Source organism: Cervus canadensis, chromosome 9 (assembly GCF_019320065.1).
Source record: "Cervus canadensis isolate Bull #8, Minnesota chromosome 9, ASM1932006v1, whole genome shotgun sequence".
Taxonomy (NCBI): Eukaryota; Metazoa; Chordata; class Mammalia; order Artiodactyla; family Cervidae; genus Cervus; species Cervus canadensis.
Window position 1 is genome coordinate 66,433,379 of NC_057394.1, and position 20,346 is coordinate 66,453,724.

At 41.2% G+C, this 20,346-nt stretch overlaps 1 protein-coding gene and 1 long non-coding RNA gene across 3 annotated transcripts in view; both read left to right on the forward strand.

Moving 5' to 3' along the window:
- Positions 1-2,935: 2,935 nt before the first annotated feature.
- The window catches only part of RB1 (RB transcriptional corepressor 1), a 116,384-nt gene continuing 98,973 nt past the window's right edge, over positions 2,936-20,346 (forward strand). The window contains exons 1-2 of one of the 2 annotated variants that reach the window (XM_043478295.1): positions 2,936-3,220; positions 5,959-6,085. In XM_043478295.1, coding sequence (XP_043334230.1) covers positions 3,096-3,220; positions 5,959-6,085 — 252 coding nt within the window. In that variant the 5' untranslated portion in view covers positions 2,936-3,095. Of the gene's footprint in view, positions 3,221-5,958; positions 6,086-14,865; positions 15,420-20,346 lie in introns of those variants that run through there. The other variant, XM_043478296.1, reaches the window with a different exon arrangement.
- On the forward strand, positions 8,184-9,444 carry LOC122447607. Its single transcript, XR_006271302.1, has 2 exons — positions 8,184-8,233; positions 8,681-9,444. It is a non-coding gene; the product is annotated as an uncharacterized LOC122447607 (long non-coding RNA).

Below are 20,346 nucleotides of genomic sequence, written 5' to 3' on the forward strand. Positions count from 1 at the left end.
GGTCCAGGGACTTCCCTGATGGGCCAAAGTGGTTAAGAATCTGCCTTCCAATGCAGGGAACATGAGTTTGATCCCTGGTCCTGTAACTAAGATCCCACATGCCACGGGGCAGCTGGCCTGTATGCTGCAATTACTAAGCCCTCCAACTCTAGAGCTGGTGCTCCGCGACCAGAGAAGGCTCACACACCACAGTGAAGAGGCTGTGCACCAGGACAAAGACCCAGCACAGACAAAAAAAAAAAACGAATCAAAGAAAAAAGTCGAAGGCAGACTTCTTAGACTACGGAAGACTTTAAAAATAAAAAGTCTCATATCACTGAAGGGGCCTCAAACTGAAGTGAGTTCTGTCTCTAGGTAGAAAATCTAAGAAAGAATTTTTTGTTTGTTTGTTTTACAGTAATCTTAAAACTACTATGAAGGTGCAGAAAGATCAGGGGAAACTTTCTTGGAGAATCTGTAGACTTTCTAACACTTCTTTGGCAATGCAACAGAAAGCTGTGGGAGGAATGTAAGGATTTTAATTGACTCAATTTCTCCTGAGTTTTGTATAAAGAGTTTATTTTGGCTGCACCAAACAGTGTGTACGACCTTAGTTCCCCAACCAAGGCTCGAACCTGTGCCCCCTGCTTTGGAAGTGGAGAGTCTTATCCACTGGATTTAACGCTCAGAGACTTAACCACTGGGAAATTCCAGGACTTTAAATGTATCCATGGTAAGATACACATCCTTTTGTAAACTGAGAAATCTGTGAGCTATCATAATTACGGTAAACTCAGGTATTGACAAAATGGGCTTAATAAAGCAAGTCATATCTATATGTGAAGAGAGTTTACTTCAGTTCCCAGACTTTCCTCTGCTTTCCCTCCCTGCCGAGTTTTAGCAAAGAAGCATTTACTGTGTGCCCAACACCATGCTAGGTACTAAGGTTACATTAATGACTGTATATATATGGACTGTATATATATATAATGACTGGTCTCTATATGGAAGTAGTTCACTAGAGCAAAATTATTGGTTTTGATGTTTTTTGGTGGAAACAAGTGAAAACCCCAGCTCCATCAAGGTCAGCTCCAGGGCCAGTCAAATCAGAGGCTCAGTCATGTCACCAAGGACCCAGATTTTCTGATATTACTACTGAGCCATCTTTAGTGTTTCTGCCTCATCCTCAGGTCAGCTTAAGTCACTATGGCTGCAGCAATTGCAAGTGACACATTCTCAAAATAGTTAAGGGGTAGAACTATGTCATCTGTATCTCATTTTAGAGGCTCCCAACAGACTAACTTTGATCTTGCAAAAACCAAAACTGCATCTTCAAAAACCAAATTGTATCCTGTGCTCCTGACTACCGTACTCGAATCCTGGGAAAGAAGAGTGGAATTACCGCTGTGATGGTATTTGCCCTCTGAAGTTGGGTCTGGGTATGGACCCTAACACCTGATAAACTTTGAGTCCCCAAGAAAGAGTTTCTGAACTTAGGCAGAACTTGTTGTTGAGTAGGCCAATAACTGTTAGCCCTTTTTCACATTCTGGCATAAACCATACTATACACAGAAAATGATAATCCATTGTATGGCCCACAGGGATAAACCCAAAAGCTACCACTTGCCTGAAGGCGTCGGCTGCCTCAGCCCTGCTCAGCTGTTCCAAGGATGAGGGAATTCACATCAGAGCACAGCTGTATTTTATTCACAGCACCTCAGTTGGGAAGCTCCGAGCGGGCAACCCACAGCATCTGCCAGTGAGACAAAAGCAAGTACTCAAACTAGGCAATCTATTAGCATAAGTAAATACCAAGAGACAGGAGACACAGTTTCTAAGTCAATGTTTGACCATGGTAATTCCTGCAAACTCTTTTCTGATGTCTTTGTGCCTTGCATATGCTATTTCTCTCTTCTCGGTGTTTTCTTTAACACAGTGTAATGGATAAGTAGAGTCAAATATATCTGGGTTCAAAACCTCTACCACCCACCGGCTGTGTGTGTAAGTCACTCAGTCGTATCTGATTCTTTGCGACCCCATGGACTGTAGCCTGTCAGCTCCTCGGTCCAGGGAATTCTCCAGGCCAGAATACTGGAATACTGGGCAAATGAATTAACTCCTCTGAGCCTGTTTTCCCTATCCAAAGTGTAATACAACTACAACTCATTTTAAAGGGCTTTTTCTGAGGATTCGGTAAGATAATGAGGTAAAATGGCCAGAACAATCCCCTGTGCACATAGTAAGTCCTCCTTATATGTGAGGTCCTGGCAAACTTCTATTCAAATGCCCCTGCTCCTCTGAAGATGTCCTTTAGACGTTTCGATGGTGCTTCCTGGTTTTAACGCTATTAAAACCGCGCAGCACCCTGTCATCCGTTCTTTGCCCGCAGCGCCCACCCCTCTTCCCTCAAAGAACTCTCAAGAGGCCAGTTTCGTCGTCCCATACTTGGTCTCCGCTAGCAGTGGGCAAAATCCAGCTCCTCATAGGTGTTCCAGAGGGTGTTTGTTTTTGTTTTTGCCGACTTCGCTTAACGGATTGGGCGGGAGGAGCGCGGGCGAGCGGGAGGGCACCGCCCAGGAGGAGAGGGGCGTGCCCGCCCCGGGTGCGCTCGCCCGATACTCCCCGGCGGGGGCCTCGGCCGCAGCCCCGGACCCACCCGGCTATAGCGAGGGGGCCCGCGCACCCACCGGGCCGGGTAGCTCCCTTACCCAGCCACCCACGGCCGCAGGGGCGAGTTTCGAGGAAAGACAGGCTGAGGCGGCAGCGGCTGCCTCCGGGCGGGCGCCTGGGTTGCAGGCCCGGAGCTCCCCGCCCGGCCCACGCCTCGCCTCGCCTCGCCTCGCCTCGCCCAGCACCCCGGTGCCCTCCCGACGCCGGCGGGCCCGGGAGCCTCGCGGACGTGACGCCGCGGGCGGAAGTGACGTTTTCCCGCGGTTGGACGCGGCGCTCGGTTGCCGGGCGGGGGAGGGCCGGCCCGGTTTTTTTTCTCAGGGGAACGTTCAAATTATTTTTGTAACGGGAGTCGGCCGAGGACGGGGCGTGCCCGAGGTGCGCGCGTCCTCTCCCTTCCCAGGCCCTCCTCCAGCGCCCGCCGGTGCCTGCCCTGCGAGCGCGTCATGCCGCCCAAAACCCCCCGGAGAGCAGCCGCCGCCGCCGCCGCCGCCGCCGCGGAGCCCCCGCCGCCGCCCCCTGAGGAGGACCCCGAGCAGGACAGCGGCTCTGAGGACCTGCCTCTGGCCAGGTGAGCGGGCCGAGCCACCGGCGGCGGGCGGCGAGCGGGGAGGGCGCCCCGAGGCTACGTCGGCGGGCGCCGCGGCGTCTAGGCGGGGGCGCGTCCCCGCGGGGCGTCGGCCCCGGCGGGAGGACGGTCCCCCCTCCGCCACCCTTCGCGGCGGAGCGCCCGGAGGGAGCTGACCGAGGTCTGGGTGCGGGCGCCGCCAGGGGAGGGCGGCCGGGAGGGGGTCTCGGCTCCAGCTTGACAGGTGTCGGGCGGGTGGGGTCGGGTCGCTGAGCGAAGTGACAGGTGCCGCCTTTGCTCCGCAAGACGGCCTTGCGCATCCGGCGGGTGATTTCGAGACCCCATCACACGCAAAAGAGAAAAAAAGAAAAGAACTAACTGGTGTCTGCTGGACAGGTTTTTCTTCCCGTTGAGATTAGTAGTCCTCCAGTGGTCTTTTGACTTTCTCTTTTGGTCTCCTGCGATGCAACAGTTGGAAGTGGTTGTTTTTTTTTGTTTTTTGTTTTTTTTTCCTCTGGGCGCGCAGCTGTATCTGAAGCCCAGTCCTGGGAGAGACAGCCAGAAAAGCCTTGGATGCGGCGGCAGAGATGCCCGCGGACGTGACGGGCAGGGTCCTGGGTGTCAGTTACCCGCCCAGGAAGCTCGACTGAGGCGCCTTGTGGCGTTCTCTTCTTAGAAGGGGATTTTCGGTTCTTGGGGATTCACGGCCATCGGTAGTGACTGGTGGAACGTAACTCTTTAGAAAGAACTCGTGCCTGGGTAAAAATTTTGTGAGACGTTTAGCCCAAGAGCTTAAAAGTTCCTAAACTTTTCTCTTGTTTTCCAAAACGTCTTGCGTATTTTCGTTGGCTACAGCGTGCCTCGTTATTTCTTCCATTTTGCCTTTCGGCTTTGAGCCAGCAAGGATCCTGGTGTCCTTGGGGTTTTTTTGTTTGTTTGTTTCGTTTGTTGGAGTAGAAAACGAGTGTTTTTGTGCTCACGTGGAGTTGTTTTTCTTCTCCTAAGTAGATTCTAAATTTAAGCAAGTCCACGATAATGCAGTGGAACTTGACAGGGAGATAATGTATTGCAACATCTTATTTTTCTTGATTGTGATGCTTTATGGTTAGAACCAAAAATTGAACGAGTATAATTATCCATTATTATTGTCAGCAGTGGCCCTGCTTTGAAACTGCACATCAATTACAGGGGAATGGGACTCCTTTCTGTCTCCCTTTCACAGTTTTAGTCCATCAGCAGGTCCTGTTTCTCTCACCTCCCCCTGCACTAACAGAATTTGGGACAAATTGTTAAAGATTGGGAAAGGCTTTTGGAAATGGCTTGTGAAAGGCTATTAGAAATTCATATATGACTATCTTATGAATTAAAAATCATTCTCACTAGTGGGGAAAAAAAAAAAAAAAAGCCCAGGGATGTTCTAGGAGAAGAGGTTAGTTTCTGATTAAACTCTGATATGTCCAGTATTTTCCAGTTTCCCTTTGGTAAGAGCAGTGAAGTTTACTGCAAAGAACTCTTATGTTAACCGCAGAGCTTGGAAGCATTCTTGAATAATGTAGAGTAACCGGAAATATTGAAGTTCTGGCCATCACCCGGGAAAAGAAAGTCTTTGTTTTTATTTTCCAACACTTCATTTTATATACTTTTAAATGATGAAACTATCACAAATTCTTTAAGTCAGAACCATGCAAGATAAAGTCTATTCTTGATTATCCTTACCCATAAAATGTGTCCTTATGGGCTATCAAAAACTACAGGTTAACTATTTAACAAGGATAGAACCACTGCCTGGCAGTCTGAAGTTGAGAAATTTACCTAGGGTGGGTTCAGGGCCCAGTCCAACTGCATTTCCAGTGATGGAGCCCATGTCTACTTTGAGAATTGGGAGTTTACTTAAGGGAAACAGCACACCATTTTCATTCTTCAGATAACCAAAAGTTAATTATGTTTCAGAGGAGGTTGGCAGTCTGGAATAGTGCTCAAGGGCATGGATTATAGAGTTAGATTATTGGGTTTCTATCAGGGTTTCTGACATACTGCCTGATTTCAAGTGAGTGCTTTAACTTCTCTGATTTGTTATTTGTAAAACAGGGATAATAAGAGGATTTACCTAATAGGGCTGATGTGGGGATTGAATCTACCTTCATCTAAGGTACTTTGTGTGGGATCATAATAAATACTAAAAAATTATTAGCTATTCCTTGTACTTACTACTATTATTATTAGAGGTCAAGTAGACATTAAGTGATTGAAAAAGAATTAGCCAAGAAGAGTTTTTTGACTGCCTGTCTTGGTTAAGGAAAATCAGGAAGAAAAGGCTGAATTTAATCATCGTGTAAGAACTACTAGTAAGTAGGTTAAATAAAACACTGTGAAGGGTATACTGCATTTTAGCAAAAGTTAATGATATTGAATTGGTTTTGTAATATTATCTATTGCTTTCCTCTTGCTGTTAACCAACCCAACTTTCCCAAACAGTTTTAGCTCTTGTACTTACTTTAAGCTATTTTGCTGCTCTGAAGTAGCAAACATTTTTCACTGTGTGGTATTACCATTCTGGAAAGACTGAAAAAGATAAATATATGTTTAAATTCTAAGTGTAATTTTTTCAAAGATAAATAAGATTCTAAAGTATTTAGTGATGCTGTCTTTCAGGATAGTGCTATTCTATGCAAACTATTGAAACGTTTATCTAATTAATTTGATTGTAAATATGTGCCTATTAATATTTTTTCATTTGGTAGGCTTGAGTTTGAAGAAACTGAAGAACCTGATTTTACTGCGTTATGTCAGAAATTAAAGATACCAGATCATGTCAGAGAAAGAGCTTGGTTAACTTGGGAAAAAGTTTCATCTGTGGATGGAGTATTGGTAAGGAATGTCAAAATTTTTTGAAAACATTTTTTTAATTTCAGAAATAATTTTTAATCACTATAAAAAATTTTGAAAGTGGAAAATTATAAAGCAGAATTACTAATAATCCTATTACCCAGAGGTAATTTATTTCTGCTAACATGAAAAATTAAAAAAACCTAACTCTCCATGTAAGCCCCCCACCAAAGTATTTTAAAGCAAATCTTAGGTTTCACATTTTATTCATAAATAGTTCACTATGCTATAAAGACTTTTTAAAAAACAAAATGACTCATAAAATAATTTTAATATCATAATATATAACCAGTATTGAAATTTCCTGATTGCCTTATAATTATTTATTTAGAATTCAGAATCTTTGATAATATTTTGATATTCCATTTTTTTTCTTGAATACATATGCATATATATTCAACATCTATGTATATAATAATATCACTAGCAAATAATTATTGACACTTTATATGTACTGGGGAATATTGTAAGCACTTTGTAAGTAACTCATCTGACAAGCCTTTAAGTTGTGAAGTATAAAATCCTTATTTTACATGTAAAATGTAAAATCTTCATTTTATAAATGAAGATACTGAAGCTGAGTGACATTGAGTAACTTAACTAAGGAATCCTGACTAATAAGATCTAAAACACAGATTTGGGATCATACATATAGTTATATATGTAATTGCATGTAGTTTTGTATCTTAAAAAAATATTTTTTCTTAACATGAGCATTTTATGTTGTTAAATATTTTTTGATATATTTGATAATGTCATTTCCAGTGGTGTTATGATATTTTATCCATTAGATGTATTCTGATTTGTTAGCTTACTGTTATTTGACATTTTCCCCCCAACTTTTTGGAGCTGTAAAATAATGTGATAAACATCCTTATTTGTAAGAGTGATACCTGGCGCAAATTAAGTCTTCAATTACTTGTTAAATGGATTAATGAATGAATCTCTGATTATTAGGATAAATTCTTACAATTTGAATTACTGAGTCAAAAGCTACGAGCATTTATAAAACTATTGGTAATTATTGCTAAATTGCACTCTAATCACTTTTAATGAGTTTACGTTTTCATTCAGCATTGTATTAGAGTACACTGCTGTCTTGTTTTTTACTGATTCGGTCAATGCAGCAAAATATGTTTATATACATCCTATAAAAATAGCTATTTATAACTGTTAAAAAAAATCTCTAGTGTTTTAATCTGTTTGGACTATTACAACAAATACCTTAGTCTGGATAGCTTATAAACAATAGAAACTTATTTCTCACTGTTCTGGAGCTGGAAAGTCCAAGACCATGGTGCAGGCAGATTCTGGGTCTAGTAAAGGCACACTTCTTTATTCACAAGGAATTCACAGATAGTGCCTTGTCATTGGCCTCGGTTGGCAGAGCTGGTGGGAGCTTTTGCTGGCCTCTTTTAGAAGGGTACTGATTTCATTCATGAGGGCCCTTCCCTCCTGACCTAATCACTCCTGAAGGCTCTACCTCCTGATACCATCTTGTTGGGCATCAGGTTTGCAGCATCTGAATTTGAGGGGGACACCAGTATTCAGTCTATAGCATCTGGTAATAAAAAAAAGGAGAAAACAAACCTCCAAAGACTTTCCAAAGATCTGAACATATTCTAGAACTACATACTAAAAAGGCATTCTTGAAGTATCTTGGATGAATGACTTTGGGATCATCATCCCAAAGCACCTAATATATATTTCCACTGATTTGGGTATATCATGTACAAAGCCATTTCTTTGAGTGTGCTGTTAAAGAGAGTCATCACTCCTTCACTTCTCTCTCTTCCATAAATACTAGGCTTTTAGTTTTTAGAAAGTTGAGAAGGGGTAGTTGATTATAGACAGTATTGGTAAGTGCAGATAGTTGCCAATTTTTAAGTGAGTTGTGTTCCAGATCTCTTGAAAGTGAAAGTGAAAGTCACTCTGATCCATGGAATTCTCTAGGCCAGAATACTGGAGTGGGTAGCCTTTCCCTTCTCCAGGGGATCTTCCAAATGCAGGTCTCCCACATTACAGGTGGATTCTTAACCAGCTGAACCACAAGGGAAGCCCAAGAATACTGGAGTGGGTAGCCTATCCCTTCTCCAGCAGATCTTCTGACCCAGGAATCCAGATCTCTTAGTAAGTACAATCAGGTAGTTAGATTTGCAGGCTAATTCACAGGAAACTTTAAAAAAAAAAACTGAATTCTAGCAGTAATAGTTTTGGGCTTCAGACTTTCATATATACATATATAAATAAATAAATGTTACTGCTTTTGTATCCTACCCTTTTCTTTCTCCTGGCTTTGTCCCTATCTTCCATGGGAACTGGCATAGTTTAAAACTCATCTCCTGATGATGCTCTTGATGGGGACTAGGAGATGAGAAGTCATTCCTGGTTGTGTGCTGAGGAAAATAAAGGAATTTCATGTTACATTTGGGATTTGGGGCATCTTTTCGTTGGGTACGACAGGATGATGTTGTATTTTTCTGTTACAGTTCACCAGACTCTTCCACAGAAATGTTATTTTCAGTGATAGTTAAGTTTTTGAAAGTTGGCCTGATAATTTAATCTTCATTTATACAGTAATTTCTAAGGGAGAATGTGACACAGTGAGTGCTGAGAAGCCAGAGAGTGACACAATGAACCTGTTTCTGATGCAGCCATTCTAGTTGCACTTGGCTATCTTCTTTGAAACAAGAAGAATGTGGTAACTCAGGGTAATTTTTGTCACCTGAAAATAGATAATGTTTATTGAAACAAAGGATGGGTTAAGAGCAAGAATTTGTCATGAGACTGGACTGACTCAAGTTTCAAATCTACCCTTTACTGTCTCTCTGATCATGAAAAGGTACCTAAAATCTCCAAGTCTCAATTATCTTATTTGCAAATGGAACTAACAATAATTTCTGTGTCTTGGAGTTATTTGGTAGGTTAAATAAATTCATGCATATAAAGCATTTATTAGTGTAAATGAGTGCTTATATTTGGTCATGCAAGCAGAATATTTTGACTAATGAGCTACTGCAGAAAATCTTATATTAATGTTTTTTAAAAGAATTTAAGGATCAATTAAAATGGTTGAAGTTTTAAATGGATGTATAGTGATTTTGATGTGGCACTTTCATTAAAATTCACATTTTTGGGTTCTTGAGAGTTAAAAAAAAGTTGTTTATACATGCAGGAAAGCATATATTAATCCTTTTAAAGGAAAGGTTTGTGGTATTTTGTCTAGAAATTTCTTCTTGTATAAATGTTTAGTAAGTGTGTAATATGTGATTGCTGTCATATGATTAAATTGTGTTCATGCTGCTTACAGCATATGAATAAAATAAGAAATTGGTCAGGTATACTTCTCATACTGTGACTTATGGTGAATCAGTTGTTGGAATATTGGTTTTCTTTCTGCATCTTGAATGACAGCGTGGCAGAGAAGAAAAAAACCTTGGCCCTCAGGGCAAAAAACTCTTATTGTAGTTGTAATGTAGCTATATGATTTTAGGCAAATTGGTTAATCCCAGTCTCAGTTTGCCCATCTGAAAAGCAGAAATGATGTCTGAATGTCAGCCTTTTAGGCTTTTGCATGGGGGTGTGTGTGTGTGTATTTGTATGTTTATTTGTGTGTGTATATATTCAAGGGCTTTGAAATATATTACCCTTGATAGAAGCATTTTAGAGGTAATTACATTTAGAAAGATAATTGAAGAGAATAGTTTGGAATTAGAGTAAAACTAGGCATTCTATTTAAGCTGTGCTGCAAAAATATGAAGAAGTTTCTTAATAACCTTAGCAGAATATATATTTTAAAATTATGTGTAATGAAAAATTTCTTTGCCTGTAATTTTTTAGTCCTTAGTTATATATATACCCTTTCTGTTTGAAGATGGTGCGTATATTCTGATTGCTTGTGGTTTTTGCTGAGCAAAATACATTTAAGAACATGTTTGTGTGCGTGTCCTCAGTCATGTCTGACTCTGCGACCCCATGGACTGTAAACTGCTAAAGGACATACATGTGAATGTTACATTTGTATTACAGATGGAGGATATATGCAGGTTCTTTTATTTCTGATTTAACTTCTAAGATTAATTTTTAAAGACATTTTATTTTGGAGAGTTTCAGAGATTTATATAAGTAGGTTAGAGAAAATAGTATGAACTCTCACATACCTCTTAACCAGCTTCAGTAGTTATCAGTCATGGCCAAACTCTATTTCTCCCTGACTCCAGATTATTTTAAAGTAAATCCAAGATATGATGTTTCATCTATACATATTTCAGTATGTATGGGGGGAAAAAAAGAGCTCTTTAAAAAAATGACCACAAGAAATTTCCTGGCCGTCCTCTGATCAGGATTCCACACTTCCACTGTAGGGGTCATGGACTGAGTCCCTGATTTGGAAACTAAGATCCTACAAGCTGCACCAGAAGACAATCCCCTCCAAACAACAGAAGCATCACAGTTCATCACACCTGATAAAATTAATGAAAATTCCTTAATATCAAATATCCGTTATTTGAATTATGTAGATTGTTTCATAAATTCTTTTTTTCAGTATGCTCAGGATTTAAATAAGGTCTACCTAGTGTGATTGGTTGATTTATGTCTTAAATCTCTTTCAGTCTATAGACTTTACCTTTTCCTTCCCTCCCCCTTTTCCTTTCTTTTATTTTTTTTCCAATGTATTTGTTGAAGAAACTGGAGTTTTTATCCTGTGAGATTTTTTACTGTGTGTATTTTACAGATTGTACCTCCTTCATTGTTTAACATATTTCCTAATTTTCTGTGTTTTCTAGAAATGATTGTAGAGGCCTGATCAGATTCTGATTTGATATTTTTCAGAAGAAATGCTTCAGAGATGTTGTTGTGTATGCCTATTGGTAGACAAATAATGTCTTGTTCTCTGTCTTTTAATGTGAGCTTTTTTTGATGACCATTGACTGGAGCCATTAGAGGTTGCTAAATGCTGAACTAATCTTTCCCTTTTCAATTATTAGTTGTAATTCTTCTGTAAATAGAAACTTTCCTCCATCAACTATGTTTATTCTGAAGTATAGGTCATTCAGGAAAGGTTGGATAAGTGCTTTATTCTTTGCATTTATTGACTAGTTTTCTTTCTTTTTGTGTGTGTGTGTGTGTGTTTATTGACTAGTTTTCAAGCTGAGTTTGTCTTTTAACATTCCCCAAAACTGACCAATGGTTATAATCATCTTTTCAAGTATTAATATTATCTTATAATACCAATAGACCAGTTTGACTATACAAAGATAATATAACATTCAGTTGATCCTTGAATAGTGTTGGGGTTAGGGCCAGCAAACCTCCACACAGTTGACAATTTGTATTACTTATGGTTGACCCTCTGTATACACAGTTTCTTCATATACATGGTTCCTCCATTTCTGTAGTTTCACATCTGAGGGTTTAGCCAATCTCAGCTCATGTAATACTATAATATTTACTATTGGAAAAAAAATTGCCTATAGTGTAGTACTATAGTCTTGCAAAGAGTTGACTCACTGGAAAAGACCTTGATGCTGAAAAAGATCGAAGGCAAGGCGGGGCGGGCCGCAGCAGAGGATGAAATGGTTAGATAGCATCACCAACTCAATGGACGTGAATTTGAGCAAATTATAGGAGATAGTGAAGGACAGGGAAGCCTGGTGTGCTGCAGTCCATGGAGTCACAATGAGTCAGACACAACTTAGCGACTGAAAAACAACAGTAGCCTTTACTATTGAAAAAAAATATATAACACACAGTTTGCAGCCATGTTCTTCAAGAGTCAGCTGTATTTTGTAATTTCAAGAGTGAAATGGAAATAAGATCATATAGTATTTAACCTTAGGGATTGTCTTTTTTTTCATTAAGCATAATTCCCTGGAGACACATCGCTGTTAAATGTCATATTTGTTTGCTAAGGGTGCCATAAAAAAATACCACAGACTGAGTGGCTTAGACAACAGAAATGTGTTTTCTCACAGTTCTGGAGGCTGGAAGTCCAAGATAAACTATGGGCAGGTTTGGTTTCTTCTGCAGCCTCCCTCCTTGGTTTGCAGATGGCTGCCTTCTCCTTGTCTTCTGGAATGGTTTTCCTGTGCACAAATCCCTGGTGCCCTTTTGGGTGTCCAGACTTCCTGTTCATGTAAGGACACTAGTCAGATTCAATTAGGTTTACACTTCTGTCCTCATTTTAACTTACGTACCACTTGAGACCCTATCTCCAAACACAGTTATGTTCTCAGATACTTAGGGCTCGGGCTTCAACATAGGAATTTTGTGGAGGGAACACAGTCCAGCTCATTGAAAATGGTTTGTTTCTTTGTTATTTTTGGTAGTATTCCATGGGATGGCTGCACCAGTTTGTTTAACCATTCACTTACTGAAAGGTGGCTGTGTTGTTTGTAGGCTTTAGCTACTATGAATGAAGCTGCTATATCTATATCATATTGTAGATTTTTATTGTGGACATCAGTTTTCCACTCTTTAAACACCAAGGAGTGTTGTTGTTGGATCCTATTGCAGAGATCCTACGGTAAGAGTATATTCATTTTTGTAGGAAACCTCCGAATTGTGTCCAGAGTGGTGGTACCATTCAAGAAAGCGCTGCTTCTTTCATATTTTTGTGAGCATTTGGTGTTCTCACTGTCTTGCATTTTGGCCATTCTAATAGGTGTGATATCTCACTTTTAATTTGTAATTCTCTTAACGGCGTACGATGCTGAACATCTTTTCATATGCTTATTTGCCATCTGTACATCTTCGGAGAGGTGTTGACACCTTGTGCCAATTTTTTAGTCTGTTGTTTATTTACTCACTGGTGAGTTTTAGGAGGAGTTTGTGTATTTTCGAAAACAGTCCTCTTTAGATATTCCTTTTGCCAGTATTTTCTCCCATTCTGTGGCTTAACTTCTCATCCTCTTGACAGTGTCTTTCATCAAGCAGAAATAATTTTAATAAAGTCCAGGTTATAAATTCTTCCTTTTATGAATCATGCCTTTGATATTGTATCCTTATCATTGCCATCACACTTCCTGATTTCAAACTATTACACAGCTGTAGTCATAAGAATAGAATGGGATTTAGCATTCAGACAGACACATGGATCAAGAGAAAAGAAAAGAGATCCCAGAAATAAACCCCCACACATATATGGTCAGTTAATTTATGACAGAAGAAGCCAAGAATATTCAGCAGTGATAAAACCATCTCTTCAGTAAAGGGTTCTGGGAAAACTGGACCACTGCCTCACCCTATTGATAAAAATTAACTCATACTGGATTAAGAGACTTGAACATAAGAAACCATAAACTCCTAGAAGAAAACATAGGTGCAAGCTCCTTGACCACCGTCTTGGGGATAATTTTTTGAATTTGACACCAAAAGCAGAGTGAACAAAAGCAAAAATAAACAAGTAGAACTAACTACATCAAAATAAAAAGCTTCTGATAGGAAAGGAAATCACTGACAAAATGAAAAGGCCAATTGGGAGAAAATATTTGCAAATCTTGTATCTAATAAGGAGTTAAAATCCAAAATACTTAAAGAACAAACAATCCAGTTAAAAAAAAAAATGGGCTGAGGGACTGAATAGGTATTTTTCCATGGAAGACATACAGATGGCTAACAAGTACATGGTGCTTAACCTCTCTAATCATCAGGGAAATGCACATCAAAACCACAGTAAAATACCACTCCCATCTGTTAGAATGGTTATTATCAAAAAGACAAGACATAACAAGCGTTGGTGACAATATAGAGAAAAGGGAACCGTACATTGTTGGTAAGAATGTATATTGGTGCGTCCACTTTGAAAAACCGTACCTGGAGAGGAGAGATCAAGATGGAGTAGAAGGATGCGGGCTCACCTTCACGCACCAACACATCAAAACCACAACTACATATAGAGCGGTGCTTGGTAAAATTGATTTGGGAAGTAGCCAGATGGCTCTTTTTCAACCGAGGCTGTGAACGAAGAACTGCACAAAGGCTGGCAGGAAGGGAGGAGAAGCAGTCTGGTCTGGTCAGGACCTGCCCCCCGCCAGTGGAGGGTACAGAAGGGGAGGGACATGGCACAGATTTGGGGATTTTCCCTGGGGGGAGTGAGGGGTTTGCGTCACGTATTAGGCAACCTAGCCCACGGGTCCAACCCTGGGAAGACCCCCTTAGCTGGTTTGGAAACCACTGGGGCTTACCGGAGGTCTCTAAGAAACCAGGACTCGGCCCTTGAAGGACATGCACAGACTTACCTCCTCCCAAGACACAGCAGATGGGAAACTTTCTTGGGCTCTGGCCGGCTTACCAGGACCACCCCAGTGTATCCCGCAGCCTGCTGAGGGCTCCTGCTCCAGCGCCTCTTGCCCGGGCGCTGCACCCACTGCGGCGCGGGCAGCTCCTGAGAGCGCGCACACTTGGAGGGCTGCGAGCTTGCTTGCACCCTGCCCCTGACTCTGACCAGTGTGGAGGCGGACACTGCCAGCCTGGGTGTCCGTGTGTACACCCTGGAGGGAGCAAAGCCGCATCCCAGGCGGAGAATGTAGGCACTTGGTAGGCCGACATTGCACACACTTGAGGGGGAGTAGAACTAGGTGGGGCCTGCCATCGCAGGCTCATGTGTCCATGCGCGCATCTGGAAGGAAGTGAAACCGGGTCAGTGAGGCAGGGTCATGTGTCCATGCGCGCATCTGGAAGGAAGTGGAACCGGGTCAGTGAGGCAGGGTCATGTGTCCATGCGCGCATCTGGGAGTGAAACCGGGTCAGTGAGCCCGGACGTCCGCTCAAGTCCTGACGCGGCCTCTAACCAAGGCATGGACGCCGCGGCTGCGGAGGGAGAGAAACCAGCGCAGAGGTTCAGCCCCGTGTCCTCAGCCCTGGACGCGCCCCATACCTGGACGGGGACTCCTGTCAGAAACCCACTTTCCTCCTAGCAGAAACCCACTTGCCTCGGTACTCCGGTTCCAGCCCCTGGAGCCCCGCCCCCACCCCTTATATGGTGGAGACCGCGTTTGAGCGGAGAGGCCCCAGTTCCGACCCGTAGTTGCGCCAACGTCAACCCATCACAATGATGGCTGCCCGCACAGCCCAGGGGAAGACAGCCTGTGCCCGTTCACTTCAGATCCAGCAGCTCGCAGACCAGAGCCTCTGGACACATGCGGACTGCATTGGGACACCCCCACATGAGGACATGCCTCCAAGACTGGGATAGGTAACTGTTTCACCTAATCATGGTGACAGAGAAGGCTGAACACAATGAGAAGACTGAGGACTATATTTCAAATGAAAGGGCAAGAAGAAACCCCTGAAAAAACTCTCTGATGAAACGGAGGTAAATACGTTATAAAGAGTCCAGTAGTAATAGGAATGCTAACTGAACTGGGGAAAAGAATAGATGAACACAGAATTTTAACGAGGGATTAGAAAAAACATACAAAAAGAACCAGTCAGAGCTAAAAAACAGGATAACTGAAATGAAAAACACTAGAGAGAATTAACAGCAGGTTAGGTGATACAGAAGAATGCATAAGGTATAGAATAATGGAAATCACTGGGTCACAACAGCAAAAAGAAAAAAAATTTTTAAATGAGAATTGTTTAAGGGACTGTGGGGACAACATTAGGTGTACTAAAAATCACATTCATAGGGGTCCCAGAAGGAGAAGAGAGGGAGAAAGAGGTAGAGAATTTATTTCATGAAATTCTGGCTGAAAACTTCCCAAACGTAGACAGGAAACAGACATCCAGGTGCAGGAAACACACAGTCACAGACAGTATGAACCCAAGGCATATCATAATTAAAATGGCAAAAGTTAAAGAGAGAATTCAAAAGGCAGCAAGAAATAAAGAGTCACATACATTTCTATTATAGTAATGTGTTTTCTCTTTCACTCTCTTTTTTTAAAGTTAATCTGACTGTAGGCTTTCTTATTTTATTGATCTTTTTAAAGTATCAGCTTTTGGTTTCCTTGGTTTTTCTGTTGGTTTTCTATTTGCAGTGATTCTTTTGTATTTAGCTGACTTTTTGTATTGAAATGTTTAAATTCCTTTCTTATTTCCTTTTGTGTATATTCTTTGTTTTCTTTGTCATTATCATGGGGATTCCATTTAGCATCTTAAAGTTTTATACTCTAATTTGAATTTTTTCAAGCTTAACTTCAATAATATAGAAAAGTATACTTCATTAGCCCTGTCCACACGCCTTTCAGTTATTGATGTCACAAAACTATGCCTTTTTATATCAAGAGTCCAAAAACATAAGCTAATGATTTTTAATGCATCAGTGTCTTAAATTATATAGAAACAACATGTGGAGTTATACACTATTATTGTAATAGTAATATCTTTTATAATTGCCTGTGTATTTACTTTTACTGAGATGTTTATTTCTTCAAATGACTTTGAGTTACTAACTTTAATCCTTTATTTTCAACCTGCAGGACTTCTTTTAGCATTTCTCATAGGACATGTCTAGTGGTAATGAACTTCCTCAACTTTTGTTTATCTAGGAATGTCTTGATTTCTCCCTTACTTTTGAAGGACAATTTTACTGGCTATAGAAATCTTGGTAACAGTTTTTTTTTTTCTTTTAGCACTTTGAATGTATCAGTCCTCTGCCTTCTTCAGCATTTCTGATGAGAAATCTGCAGATAATCTAATTTAAGGTTCTTTATACATAATGACTTGCTTTTTTCTTGCTGCTTTAAAAATTCTCCCTTTGTCTTTGGGTACATGAATGCATGCTAAGTTGCTTTAGTCATGTCCAACTCTTTGCTCCCCTATGGACTGTAGCCTGCCAGGCTCCTCTGTCCATGGGATTCTCCAGGCAAGAACACCAGAGTGGGTTGCCAGGTCCTCCTCCACAGGATCTTCCTGACCTGGGGATTGAACTCACGTCTCTTACATCTCCTGCATTGGCAGGAAGGCTCTTTACCATTAGTGCTCCCTGGGAAGCCCTGTCTTTGGATTTGACAACTTAATTATGTCTTGGAATGGGTCTTTTAAAAATGTTATTTATTTATTTATATTTTTTTGGCTCTGCTGTGTCTTCATTGTCATGCGCAAACTTTCTCTAGTTGGAGAGCTAGGGTCACTCTTTGTTATGGTACCCGGGCTTCTCATTATGATGGCTTCTTTTATTGTGGAGTTCCGGCTCTAGAGCATGGGCTTAGTAGTCGTGGTGCATGGGCTTAGTTGCTCTGCAGCATGTGGAATCTTCCTGCACCAGGTATCTAACCCATGCCCCCTGCATAGACAGGTGGATGCTTTACCACTGGACCACCAGGGAAGTCTCTGTCTTAGAATGGGTCTTAGTCATCAATATCTGGCTCCCCAAAGGGGAAATAGAGAAAATAAAGAGTAGGGGGAAGGTGCCAACCTTTTAAATCTTCTGAAAGTCACTTCAGCTAGCAGGAGAGGTGCAACAACAGACCCCGCCCTCCCTTGCTACATTCCTGCAATGCACAGTGATCAGGGCACAGATCTATGAAATTTGGAGGACTGGATCCCTTTTCGCTCTCCCTGGCTCCTGCAGGTTGCATGCAGGCTGTTCCAGGAACATGTGCACAGTTGTCTGCCATGTGGGTGACAGTTGGCCATGAGTAGTTGCTACTGTGCTAAGAGCTAAAACTGGTAGAAATTAACTATAATTTACCTTCTGTCCCTTCCTCTAGAAGTTGGAAGCCTTCAGTAGACTCCAGAGTTCCAGAATAGTGAACATCGGACAGATTCAGTGCAGTTGTTGTCTAGGTAGGGACACAGATTTCTCGTGCTTCCTACTCTGCCATCTTCCCAGCTTTCTCTCTTAATATGAAGTTTGGGGTCAATTTGTCAATTTCTTTTAGAAAGGCAGTTGAGACCTCAGTAGGGATTATGCTAAATCTGTAGGTTAATTTGGGGAGTATTGCCATTTTAATGATATTATCTTCAGGTGCATGAACGTGAAATGTCTTTACATTTATTGAGATAGTCTTTAAGTTTTTCAACAGTACTTTTAGTTTTTAGAGTACGAGTCTTGCAATTAAAATATTACTGCTAAGTATTTTACTCATTGATGCTATTATAAATGGGATTTATTTTCAATATTTGGTTTATTCACTGCTGGTAGATAGAAATACAATTGACTTTTGCATGTTGATTTTGTATGCTGCGAACTTTCTGAATTCATACTTTAGTTCAAATAGTTTTTTAGTGTATTCTGTAGGATTTTCTGTAAACAGGATCGTGTTATCTGCAAATAGAGATAGTTTTACTTCTTTCTTTACAATATGGATGCCCTTTATACAATATCAGTTCAGTTCAGTTCAGTCACTCAGTCATGTCTGACTCTTTGAGACCCCATGGACTGCAGCATGCCAGGCCTCCCTGTCCATCACCAACTCCTGGAGTTTACCCAAACCCATGTCCATTGAGTCAGTGATGCCATCCAGCCATCTCATCCTCTTGTTGTCCCCCTTCTCCTGCCACCCTCAATCTTTCCCAGCATCAAGGTCTTTCCAAATGAGTCAGCTCATCTCATCAGGTGGCCAAAGTATTGGAGTTTCAGCTTCAACATCAGTCCTTCCAATGAACACCCAGGACTGATCTCCTTTAGGATGGACAGGTTGGATCTCCTTGCAGTCCAAGGGACTCTCAAGAGTCTTCTCCAACACCACAGTTCAAAAGCATCAATTCTTCAGTGCTCAACTTTCTTTATAGTCCAACTCTCACATCCATACATGACTACTGGAAAAACCATAGCCTTGACTAGACGGACCTTTGTTGACAAAGTAATGTCTCTGCTTTTTAATATGCTGTCTAGGTTGGTCATAACTTTCCTTCCAAGGAGTAAGTGTCTTTTAATTTCATGGCTTCGGTCACCATCTGCAGTGATTTTGGAGCCCAGAATAAAGTCAGCCACTGTTTCCCCTGTTTCCCCATCTATTTGCCATGAAGTGATGGGACGGGATGCCATGATCTTAGTTTTCTGAATGTTGAGCTTTAAGCCAACTTTTTCACTCTCCTCTTTCACTTTCATCAAGAGGCTCTTTAGTTCTTCACTTTCTGCCGTAAGGGTGGTGTCATCTGCATATCTGAGGTTACCTTGATATTTCTCGCAGCAATCTTGATTCCAGCTTGTGCTTCCTCCAGCCCAGCGTTTCTCATGATGTACTCTGCATATAAGTTAAATAAGTAGGGTGACAATATACAGCCTTGACGTACTCCTTTCCCAATTTGCAACCAGTCTGTTGTTCCATGTCCAGTTCTAACTGTTGCTTCCTGACCTGCATACAGGTTTCTCAAGAGGCAGGTCAGGTGGTCGGGTATTCTCATCTCTTGAAGAATTTTCCACGGTTTGTTGTGATCCACACAGTCAAAGGCTTTGGCATAGTCAATAAAGCAGAAATAGATGTTTTTCTGGAACTCTTTTGCTTTTTCAATGATCCAGTGGATGTTGGCAATTTGACCTCTGGTTCCTCTGCCTTTTCTAAAACCAGCTTGAATATCTGGAAGTTCACGGTTCACATGTTGCTGAAGCCTGGCTTGAAGAATTTTGAGCATTACTTTACTAGCGTGTGAGATGAGTGCAATTGTGCGGTAGTTTGAACATTCTTTGGCATTGCCCTTCTTTGGGATTGATGTGGATGCCCTTTATTTCTTTTTCTTAGTGGACTGCCCTGGCTAGAACCTCCAATACATTGTTACCTCTTCCCTGATCTTAGTGGGAAAACATTCAGTCTTACTGTTACCTGTGATGTGGGCTTTCTGGAGATGCCTTTTGTCAGGTTGATGAAGTTCCCTTTTATTCCAGTTGTGTTGAGTATTTTGTCAAATGGTTTCGGATTTTGTCAAATGATTTTTTTCTGCATCTATTGAGACAACTATGTTTTTTCTCCTTATTGATATAATGTATTATATTCTTCTAAGAATTTAAACCAACATTGTGTTTCTAGGATAAGTTTCAGTTGTTTATGGTGTGTAATTATTCTTATATATATATTTTTTTAATTTGGTTTTCTTGTATTTTGTTCAGAATTTTTATGCATTTGTTCATAAGAGATTTTGGTCTCTATTTTCTTGCAGTGTCTTTGTCTGATTTTAATGTCAGGGTAGTAGTGACTGCCGAAGGAGATGGGAAATGTTTCCTTTTCTTCAGCTTTTATGGAGCATTTTGGTTAATTGATGGGTTTCCCTGGTGACTCAGACAGTAAAGCATCTGTCTGCAGTGCAGGAGACCAGGGTTTGATCCCTGGGTTGGGAAGATCCCCTGGAGAAGGAAA